Source organism: Mobula birostris, chromosome 11, assembly GCF_030028105.1.
Source record: "Mobula birostris isolate sMobBir1 chromosome 11, sMobBir1.hap1, whole genome shotgun sequence".
NCBI lineage: Eukaryota > Metazoa > Chordata > Chondrichthyes > Myliobatiformes > Myliobatidae > Mobula > Mobula birostris.
In genome coordinates this window covers 78,197,407-78,209,751 of record NC_092380.1, presented here as the reverse complement: position 1 = coordinate 78,209,751, position 12,345 = coordinate 78,197,407, and the positions used below count along the sequence as shown (strand labels likewise).

The window sequence follows — 12,345 nt, the reverse complement described above, 5'->3', positions numbered from 1 at the left end:
CAAAGGGCCTGTGTCCAGGCACTATAACTCTGTGACTATTATTACTGAGTCACAGTATTAGAGGCTTGTTACTGATGGACAAATGTCAGCTAATACATTAACAAGATCATACGAGTATATTGATAAAGCAACAAAATGTGTAAGCTAATTGCAGTTGCATTATATTGATAACGTGTAGTGTTTAGTAAATCAAAGACGTTCTGCCAGAGTTCTAGTAGCATTTGTTCTTTTTTCTCAGATACATAGAATACTGCAACTGGCTGTGGTGATAGCAGAGCTGCTTGAAAGTGGTTCCTCAGTAATGGTAAGCCTGGAAGATGGCATGGACATTACAACACAGGTAATTCTATGAAATAATTATCTACAGTGAACCTGTGGAACAGTTGCATTTTTAAAATTTCCAATACATTATAAATTGAATCAATTCTATTTTATGCTTAAATCTTGGAGAACTCGCCATCAAAACGTTGATTCAACAGATGATATACATTGAAATTTCTTGTTCACGTGAAGCTCAGGGTAAATGGTATACATTGTAGTAATAAATGCAACAGTACATACTGTTGAGTGGACCAGAGCAGAATACCGCAAAGGTTGGGGTGCAGACTGAAGTATTGAAAAATGAAATGCTAAAGTGACAATAATGGAATATCCAAGAGAGGTAGAAATAGGAGTGTGAGAATGAGGAAAAGGGTGTGAAAGAGATGATTGGTTTGACATTTAATAATAGTGGGGAAGAAGCTTTTCTTAAGTCTGGACACCCAAGCTTTGAAAAAGTAATTAGATATTTTGTATTTCTCTTCGCTTTTTTTGAATGAGACTATTTCATTAAAATAAGACTGACTAATTAAGCGAATTACATTCTAGTGCTGCACTGAATTAAATTTACTTATTTACATATTATGCTTTTCAAAGTATTGAGAATGAATATTCCAACATCTAGACAATAGCTTCTGATATTTACCATTGCTTTGCTGTGGAAAGCCAATGTCAGCAGTTTGCCCATCCATGTGTTACAGAATGTATTCATTACACAGCCACATTGGTTTAAGTTATTCTGTTAATTACTTAAGGTGAAATATACAAACATATATGTTGAAATACTTTTTAGCAACATAAATGATGTATTGGAGATACAAATATTTCATTCATTGGCTCAAACCTTTCTATCCTCAAAAGCTTAACATCCAAGGATACATATTCTATCGAAAGAACAGGCAGATAGGCAGGGGGTGAGGTGGCTTTATTGGTTAAAAAAAAAATGAAATCAAATCCTTAGAAAAGATGACATGGGATCTGAAGATGTAGAATCCTTGCAGGTAGAGTTAAGAAACTGCAAGGGTGAAAAGACCCTGATGGGAGTTATATATAGGCCTCTGAAAAGTAGCTAAGAGGTGGGCTACAAAATACAATGGGAAATAGAAAGGTTATGTAATAACAGGAATGTTGCAATAATCATGGGGGATTTCACTATGCAGCTAGATTGGAAATATCTGGTGGTTGCTGGATCCCAAGAGGGGTAATTTGTAGAATGCCTACAAGGTGGCTGTTTAGAGCAGTTTGTGGTTGAACCTACTAGGGGAATGGCATTTCTGCATTGAGTGTTATATAATGACACCGATCTGATCAGGAAGCTTAAGGTAAAGGAACCCTAAGGAGGCAGTGAATATAATATGATAGAATTCACCCTGCAGTTTTGAAGAGGAGGAACTAAAATTGGATGTATCATTAAAAGAGTGGAGTCAAAGGAATTACAGAGACCTGAGTGAGGAGCTGGCCAAAGTTGATAGGAAGGAAACACTAGCAGGGATGATGGCAGAGCAGCAATCGGTGGTGCTTCTGGGAGAAATTGGGAAGATGCGGGAAAGATACATTCCAAAGATGATGAAGTATTCTAAAGGGAGGATAAGGCAACCTTGGCTGAGAAGGGAACTCAAAGACAGCATCAAAACAAAAGAGAGGTTATACAATATAGCAAAAATTGGTGGAAAGGTAAAGATTTGGGAAGCTTTTAAAAACCAACAGAAGATAAATAAAAAGCCATAAAGAGAGGAAAGACAGCAGGGGAGCTTCATAGCCTTGGTCATGGCGAGGACTGGGCCTCAGGCCGAGCTGTCACCTGTTTGCAGCCGCCCAGGAGGGAAGCATTGGAGTCGATGCGCTCCACCAGAATCTTGGGGGGAGTATGGTGTGACATCCAAGTTGGAGACACTGCTGTACTCTGGTGTTCGCTCAGCAAAAGCAAGCTGTATTGCATTCGACTGCAAACTGCTGTAATATTCATGGACTCAGGGTCTTGGACTATATATATATATTTTGTGACTGTATTTTATTGATATCTTACATATGCTTGCTATCTTATATGTGCTATATGTACCTTATGCTATGTATGACTGTTGGTACTGTGATTTGCACCTTGGCCTGGAGTAACGCTGTTTTGTTTTGTTGTATTCATGGGTATTCATTGTTGGTTGAATGACAATTAAACTTGAAATGAAAACAAATCTCAGGGTTGCATATTGTGATTTATATATACTAATTATAATAAATTTACTTTGAATTTGGTTCTTGAAAAGATGTTGGAGTCTATTATTAAGGATAAAGTTTTGGGGTACTTGTAGGAACGTGATTAAGTAGGCCAAAGTCAACATGGTTTTCTAAAGGAGAAATCTTGTCTGACAAATCTGTTGGAATTCTTTGAGGAATAATAGGAGGATAGACAAAGGAGAGTCAGTGGAGGTTCTGACGAAGGGTCTGGGCCTGAAACGTCGACTGCACCTCTTCCTAGAGATGCTGCCTGGCCTGCTGCGTTCACCAGCAACTTTGATGTGTGTTGTCAGTGGAGGCTGTTTATTTGGAACTTCAGAAGGCCTTTAGCAAGGTGCTGCACATGAGGCTGCTTAACAAAATAAGAGCCCATGGTAATACAGAAAAGTTACTAGATTGGATAGAGAATTAGCTGGTTGGCAGAAGGCAAGGAGTGGGAAATAAAGGGGGCATTTTCTGGCTGGCTGCTCGTGACTAGTGGTGTGCCACAGGTTCAGTATTGGGACCACTTCTTTTTACATTCTTTGTTAATGACTTGGATGAAGAAATTGATGGCTTTGTGGCCAAGTTTCTGGACGATGTGAAGACAGGTGGAAGGGCAGGCAATGTTGAGGAAGCAGGGTGTCTGTGGAAGTACTTAGAGAGGTAGGGGGAATGGGCAAAGAAGTAGAGAATGGAATATAATGCAGGGAAGTGCACAGTCATGTACTTCACCAAGAGGAATAAAAGTGTGAACTATATTCTAAATGAGGGGAATTCATAAATCGGAGGTGCAGAAGAACTTGAAAGTCCGTGTGCACGATTCTCAAAATGTTAACTTGCAGGTTGAATAGATATTAAGAAAAGAAAATGCAATGTTAACATTCATTTCAAGAGGACTAGAATGCAAAAGCAAGGATATAATGCTAGGCTTTAAAAGGCATTGCTGAGCAATTTTGGGTCCATTATCTAAGAAAAGACAAGCTGGCATTGGAGAGAGTCGAGGTGAGATTCAGGAGAAGGATCCCAGGAATGAAAGGGTTAACATATGAGGAGCATTTGATGGTTATGGGCCTGTACTCACTGGAGTTTAGAAGAATGGGGGGGGGGAGCGGTCTCATTGAAACCTATTGAATATTGAAAGGTTTGGATAGAGTGGATGTGGAGAAGATGGTTCCCATTGTGGGGAGTCTAAGACTAGGAGGCACAGCCTCAGAATTGAGGGACGTCCATTTAGAGCAAAGATGAGGAAAGATTTCTTTAGCCAGAGGGTGGTGAATCTGTGGAGTTCTTTTACGCAGACAGTTGTGCAGGCCAAGTCATTGGGTATATTTAAGGTAGATGTGTTCTTGATTAATCAGGGTGTCAAAGGTTACTGGGAAAAGGCAGGACAACAGGGTTGAAAGGGATAATAAATCAGCCATGATGGAATGGTGGAGCAATGGATGGGCTGAATGGCTTAATTCTGCTTCTTGGTCTTATGGTCTTTTCTGTTATGTCACTGATAATATACCTTCAGTATTTTGTCAGCTACGATGAATTTGTATTTCTAGCAGAAATTGTTGGTGTAAAATAACCCAGAGGAATTTGTATAAATGACAAGTCTTCAAACAGGATTATGATAACAAATGTAGATTAATTGATCCTGAATTTATGATGAAAGATCTTAATGAGCAACCAACTGCAGACGGTGGTCATGTCTGAATCTTTATTGATTACTTAGTCTGTATAAAATGTTGGAGAAATATTATCATTATCATCTGTAATTTGTATTATTATATCATATGGTCATCTGTAAATTACCCAGAAAATTGTCTGCTCATGCACTCTAATTATTTTAGTTTATATGGGTGCAGTAAAACTCTGTTGCATGCGTAATGAAATTATATACCCAAGGTAAAATCTTTGCCTATTTGGTTACCTTATGATATTCAATTTGCTGTTGTATTTGCATTAGAGAAAGCACTTTTTTAAAAATGCTGCTGTTGTGATCTATCACTCAGGCGATTTGTCCACAACAGGCAAAAACCCATTTGGCGGCTACTGTGTCCACAGGAAAGTACAGCCCCGTACTGGGAGCTATTTTTACAGACATTTTGAGCCATTACTTTTCCTTCCACTGATTTATTTCCTTTCACAAGCATCCATTTTTTAACCCTGAATCATTTAGAGGAATTCCTCTTAATTCTACTGCCTTTTGAATTTAATTAAAAGCCCTTCATATGGAATTTACCAAGCTTTTAGAAGTAAAACTATATCAGTCAGGTTACATAGCTAGCTTGCCTTGTCACTTCCTTGCAAATTCAATTGGTTTGTTAGGCAGCATTTTTATTTGATCCACATTTACTCTGATTGTATAATTTCCTTGAAGTAGAAGATTGATGGGTCTGTGTTTGAATGTGCCACTGCATTAGTCTGTTTCCTGTCTTTTTATGTCTCCCTAGTGTCTGTCTTGATTGTCATTATTCGGCAATTCTCTTTGTAGTTTTTTAAAGCTCTAGATTAAATGACATCTATCCTTGGAAATTCATTTCCCTAGGAACCAGTGGTTTCTAAGAATTCCATTTCATTTATACTTGAAACTTTTATTCAAAGATATCTTATGTTTCTCCTGTGAATATTTGGAAGTTGAATTCATTCAGAATACTTGATGCTTTTAATTTGCCAAGCCTACTTATGGAGATGTCATTCTTCCTTGCCATCAGCATTTGTTCAGTATGATACTTGATTCAGAAAATTGAGAGTATAATTACACTCAAAGGCTTGTTACTTTGCTACATACTATTGGAAGTGACATATTTTGGCAATTCTAAAATAAGGTACCAAGGCAATGCAGCAGTTCAAAAATCATTGCCATTTCTCCAGAGCAATCAGGGCGATGATATATGCTGGCTTTACTGGTGCATCATAAACCCTAGAAAATGAATACTAAAACAAAATCACAGAAGAACTAGGTTTTATTCATGCTGAAGTCAAATTGAATGTTAATTACACTTTCAGACACCATAAATGTTCATCAGCAGATTACTACTCACCATTCTACATACTCAAGCTCAGCACTCTCCAATTAATTCACTGCACCAAAAATGGCTTACCATTTGTCTGGATATTTACATTACTCTTCTTGGATGACATTGGGATGCAAAAGAATAAAGGCACCTTTGGGGATAATTTCTGACCTTGGAATCCTTTAAGCACACCTCTGTTGATAAATACTACATCTCAGTTTGTTAATGGCTACTCTCTTAGGTAGATTAGTGGAACTCTTTTCTTTACATCATCTCCTTTGGGATCATGGGCAGTCAGAGTGGATACAAGCATTAAGGGAAGACTCCCTTAGAGCTCCCTTGCAGCATCCTTCCTAAATTACCTGGATATAGACCTGTAGGTTCTCTATCAGGATAATCCCTTTGAACTGACGTTAACCTCAGTGAATATGATTTCTTTCTCTGGAAAATTAGGACAGCATAACACTTGCCCTAGCCTTGGGAATCACTGATGTGACCCCACTGAAGTGAAAATTGGTCTCTGGTATATGTTTGTGCCTTTTACTGGCGATGGAGCCCTCAGCTCTGTCCCTAAGTGAGAACGCAAGAAATCTGACCACCCAATAGTTTGTAACACATCCCACTTTTTTCTGCCAGTGCTTTTTTTTTCTGGAATTACCTCAAAGAATATCCAGTATCAACAACATGTAAAGCAACACTAGATGGTTATGCTTTGCCATTTAAGTGCTGAAATCAGCTGCAATGAACTAAATACACAGTTTTAAAATCCCATTGACACTTGATTCTTTACTGGCATTACATACTCCTGCAGGCCTGAGCAAACGTTTACCTTTTCATGTCCAATGGGAGTTTTAAGTGGTTATATGGTTACTGGTTATAAATCATTGCCAAATCAAATTGTTGATCCCATTTAGCAGTTTTAAAGAGGGAAATACATTGTAGTAACTTTGAATAGAGTGTTTATCTCAAGGTAAGTAAGTATTTGCTGCCTATTCTCAGTTATGAATTTATTTTGTAAACTATTTTTGAAATGTTTGGCTGCAGAGCCCAGTAGGCATTGATATCCCACAGGAATTAGTCATGTCGTATATATGTCAATGATATATCAAACTGACTTCAGTAACAAATGTTTACCTCCCAGCAAGCTGATAGAGAATCATTTTTACTGCTTTTGTTGAATACAGTTGTAAGCATTCAATATTAAGATGGTCTTATGGTCTTAAAAAAAAAGTGGGACTAAATAGGATAAAATGGATCAGCTCATGATAAAATGGCAGAGCAGACTCGGTGGGCCGAATGGCCTACTTCTGCTCCTTTGTCTTATGGTATAAGATCAGTAAGCTGTGGGGTGTACTCCTTTAAGGTCACCTTACTTTATGTTTGAAATTGTGTAGTCTGTATTTTATCAAACTGCATTCAGATGTTAACCTCCTTATAGATTTTCTTAACTTTAAAATTCTTTTTACTCTTTTATAGAAAGCATTTGTTCCTCTTTCGGACTTCATTGTCGCTGCCATATAGCACTAAATTAAATTCAATTTGTCATCATCTGCACTTGCGGATACAGAACCCTGTTCAAATGGTTTTTAAATAGCAATTCCATTGTGGAACTGAAAATGTGCAATTTTGACCCTAAATATGCTGAAGCTGGTCAGCAATTCCATAGAGAGCTACTGACTAGCCCCAATGTGATCAACAGCACATTTTGGAATTCCACACCTTGACACTGGAGCACTTTGAAGCCTAGAACCTAGTGTACCTACCATTCTCCTGCACCCCAATTTTACCATCACCTGTAGGAGAATTCTATTAGTTGTTAAATCAAGGTTCAATGTTAGAAAGGGTACAGCCACATGCACTCAAATGGGTGGTTACCATTAATATAGAAGGAAAGTTTGAGTAAGATTTTTGTTTTTCCTTATTTCATCGCATTTTTACATTTTTATTAATTATAGCAGCTTATCATGTTTTAAACAAATTCATCCTTTTATCTTTCTTTGAAATAACTTATTTTTTTATTTACATGTTTAGCAATGTCTCAATAATCAGTAACATTCAGGTCTTCCCCATTTTACAAACACCCAACCAATCTGCAACCGTGAAATATGGACAAATCTGAGAAAACCAGTATAGATTTGCTAGATGCTGCGGGGCTGAAGGCATCTTCTGCTGTGTGGGAACTCAGTTCATGGCTGAATTTCCAATTATGAATTATTTGGGCTATGAACAGTTCACAGGAATGGAAACCTGCTATAACCTGAGTAGACCTTGTACATTGTTGGGTTCTGGCTTCTACTGGCAAGATTTATGGGCCGTCTTCAGTCCAGAACAACCAAAACAGTAACACTAGCAACACCTTCAATTAAAGAAAAAAATTTTGCAACTGCAAAACATTGGGTCTAGTAGAGCACTGCCCATTGTTTTACCATTGGGCTTTGCACGGAAGTGGTATTTGAGTGGGATGGATTCATAGCCAGTATCTTAAACTTCACTATTTTATGTGCCAGTTACAATGCACATTAGCAACAATGAGACCCCATTTACAAATTCTGTCTTTTCCCTAGCAGATTATGTCACTCAGCAAGTGCTCACACGTAATCCTTAGTTGTCAATAATGCTGATATTATTTACTATATGGTACTTATTCATAAGTGTTATTGCTTTGTTTTATTCCAGTTCAAGTGTATTAGGGAGATTTCAGGATTTTATGTAGCAAAATTAAGACTTGTGAAAAAGGAAAGTAACCGAAATATAACAAGACATTAATTGTTCCATTAATGTTAAATTCTGAAAATTATTTCTGCATAAAGTCATAAGGACAGGATAATTCTTTGCCAAATCCATAAAATAATTATCATTTAAATAGTTCCCCTTCATCAGTAGTTTAAAAAGAAACTGCAAAATCATAAATCAGCCTTCTAGCACATTATTAGACTGCTTTATCAATCCTAAATCATATTAAACTAACAAAATAATGTTTGGATTCTGCTCATTTCAAACCAAATTACCTAATAAACTGTCCAAAAAATTTTTAAGTTACTATTTTGGAGGCAGGTATTTCAAAGTTCAAAATAAATTTATTATTGAAGTATATGTCACCATATACACAGCACTGAGATTTGTTTTCTTGCAGGCATACTCCGTAAATCCAAGAAACATAATGGAATCAATGAAAGACCACATCCAAAAGGACAAATAACTAATGTACAAAAGACAACAAACTGTTCAAATACAAAAGAAAAAAAGTGTAATAATAATAATAAATAAACAATGAATATCGGGAACATAGATGAAGAATCCATAGTTTATGGGAACAGTTCAGTGATAGGGCGAGTGAAGTTGAGTGAAGAGAGCATGGCCTGGGTGATGGGAGTCCTTCATAATGAATGCTTACTTCTTGCGACATCACTTTGTGTAGATCAGTTCAGTGGTAGGGAGGGCTTTAGCCATGATGGACTACCACATCCACTACTTTTTGCAGGATTTTCTATTCAAGGGCATTGGTGTTTCCATACCAGGCCTTGATACAACCAGTCAATGTGCTCTCCACCATACATCTATAGAAGCCTGTTAAGGGTTTAGATGTTTTTCCAATCTTCACAAACTTCTGAGGAAGTAGAGGTGCTGAAATGCTTTCTTCGTAATTGCACTTGTGTGCTGGGCCCAGGACAGATTCTCTGAATTAGTAACCAAAGAATTTAAAGTTGCTGATCCTCCGATGAGAACTGGTCCATGTACCTCCAGTTTCTTCCTCCTAAAGTCAATATAGGTATTTGATGGTTATTTAAATTGTTGCTTACTATTTTTATTTTCAATGAATATTTATTTCATGTTATAATATATAAAATCTTATAGATAAAGATTTTATATATAGTAATTTTTTAATAATTTCATAGCCCTTACTATCTGAGATGCTTTAAGGATGACTGTGGGAGAAAAAAAACTTGTATTTCTCAGTGGTTAGAATGCCATATTGTCCAAAGAAGTCTTACAATTTAGTTACTTTATTGCTGCAAATAGTTGAAGCCGGGTGATGCAATGAAATTATTATAACACCCAGCAGATGTGGATAGATTTACGATAATCAGAATCAGAATCAAAATGAGCAACTATGAAATCTGCTCAGTCAGCCCATGAGCATTTGGAACCCTTCTGCCCATTATTCTTTCTCATCCCGATGACATTTCTTAGTTTGGCCTCATTTTGTCCATGAGCTATTCTGTTCATATAGCCAACTGAACAGGTACTCCCCTTTCCACCTTTATCTCTAAAACGCCACCCATACCCTCTCTATACCTGGACCTACTGCAGTACCTCTAAGTGGAACTGCCTTTATTTTGTCCCATTTTTAGCTAGAGGATTATCTGCAAATGTTTTTCTTTCTCAGGTTTCTATCTGGAGCCCCACCCCTCAATATTGACTCTTACCCCTATCCTATTTCCTATGCTATTCCTCACAAATTTATCCAAAATAATGTCACATCTAGTCCAAGCGTGAGACTTTCTCTTGAGCCCTTCCACGGTTTCTGATTTGTCACCTTGTCTGTCTGTCCAGATCCATCATCTCACCAGTAGTAAATTAGGACACATTCTCTCCAGCTAAATGTTAGAAAGAGTATAAGCATTAGCCTTAATCCCCTTTATAATCTTTGTTCTCAAGTCATCATTTTCCATCCAAATAACCTTTGGATGAATAAATTTATTTGTACATTTGCTGTGATATTTGTTCTGAGCTAACTCCTTGACAACAAATCCTATCCAGCACTAAGACAATATGCTTCTGAAATGCAAGCAACACACATCAAAGTTGCTGGTGAACGCAGCAGGCCAGGCAGCATCTCTAGGAAGAGGTACAGTTGATGTTTCAGGCCAAGACCCTTCGTCAGTCCTGACGAAGGGTCTCGGCCTGAAACGTCGACTGTCCCTCTTCTTAGAGGTGCTGCCTGGCCTGCTGCATTCACCAGCAATTTTGATGTGTGTTGCTTGAATTTCCAGCATCTGCAGAATTCCTGTTGTTAATGCTTCTGAAATGTTGTCTGATTCTGTTTTACATAGAACATAGAATAGTACAGCACATTACAGGCCCTTCGGCCCACAATGTTGTGCCAACCCTCAAACCCTGCCTCCCATATAACCCCCCCACCTTAAATTCCTCCATATACCTTTCTAGTAGTCTCTTAAACTTCACTAGTGTATCTGCCTCCACCACTGACTTGGGCAGTGCATTCCACGCACCAACCACTCTCTGAGTAAACAACCTTCCTGTAATATCCCCCTTGAACTTCCCACCTTTTACCTTAAAGCCATGTCCTCTTGTATTGAGCAGTGGTGCCCTGGGGAAAAGGTGCTGGCTATCCACTCTATCTATTCCTCTTAATATCTTGTACACCTCTATCATGTCTCTCCTCATCCTCCTCCTCTCCAAAGAGTAAAGCCCTAGCTCCCTTAATCTCTGACCGTAATGCATACTCTCTAAACCAGGCAGCATCCTGGTAAATCTCCTCTGTACCCTTTCCAATGCTTCCACATCCTTCCTATAGTGAGGCGACCAGAACTGGACACAGTACTCCAAGTGTGGCCTAACCAGAGTTTTATAGAGCTGCATCATTACATCGTGACTCTTAAACTCTATCCGTCGACTTATGAAAGCTAACACTCCATAAGCTTTCTTAACTACCCTATCTACCTGTGAGGCAACTTTCAGGGATCTGTGGATATGTACCCCCAGATTCCTCTGCTCCTCCACACTACCAAGTATCCTGCCATTTACTTTGTACTCCGCCTTGGAGTTTGTCCTTCCAAAGTGTACCACCTCACACTTCTCCGGGTTGAACTCCATCTGCCACTTCTCAGCCCACTTCTGCATCCTATCAATGTCTTTCTGCAATCTTCGACAATCCTCTACACTATCTACAACACCACCAACCTTTGTGTCGTCTGCAATCTTGCCAACCCACCCTTCTACCCCCACATCCAGGTTGTTAATAAAAATGATGAAAAGTAGAGGTCCCAGAACAGATCCCTGTGGGACACCACTAGTCACAACTCTCCAATCTGAATGCACATCTGCTGTTTAAGCTCTCATCCTTGTCTTTGCAATCTCTAGATTTGACCTTATCATTGCAATATTCTGTATTAAACTAAGGTTATTTATAACCCTACTTTCTATTTTGTAATTTTTGTAATGTCTGGCTGGTCCTTCTCTGATATACTGACTGCAAGGGCTCAGGATTCTGCTATGATGCATAGATGTTAAACTATGTTACCTGCAACTCCACTGTGTTTGTATCTCTCCCACTTCTGCCATTCCGGTCTCTCCCGTGTACCTGATACCAGTTAATTTACCAGCAAAGCCCAGTCTTCAACTGCCTTAGCTCCAACTTCTGGAATTAATTCCCCAGCTTGAACTGGCTTTCTCCCTTACTTTGGAATATCAGATTAAGAAAAGATCGGGCTCTTGGAATGTGCTAACATATACATTTAATAGTCATGTATGAATAATTCCAGAATTCATTAAGAAGCAATGTGGGAAGGATAAGTGCATAACAACGTACTTTGACATGTAATATGCACAATATACTGTTCAATGCCTTGAATACAACTGTTTCCCTCCAGAAGTAATCAGAAAGACCAAAATCAGGAAATTGTCTTTGTAACTGGATAATCGATATGAGGCAATTCAGTGGTTAAAAGATTTTCACGTTTGGTTGGTACATGAAAATAAAGAATATAGCATGATAACACCCTTATAATTTATCAGCTTGCTGTGAATTTACAAGACATTATGGATTCTTAGACTGGCCACTTCACGT

General features: G+C 38.2%; 1 protein-coding gene across 3 annotated transcripts in view; it reads left to right on the top strand.

Moving 5' to 3' along the window:
* The window catches only part of sbf2 (SET binding factor 2), a 572,061-nt gene that overhangs the window by 529,724 nt on the left and 29,992 nt on the right, over positions 1 to 12,345 (top strand). For all 3 annotated transcript variants that reach the window (XM_072272620.1, XM_072272618.1, XM_072272617.1), the window contains one exon: positions 239 to 340. In XM_072272620.1, the coding sequence (XP_072128721.1) occupies positions 239 to 340 (102 nt within the window). The remainder of the gene's footprint in view (positions 1 to 238; positions 341 to 12,345) is intronic.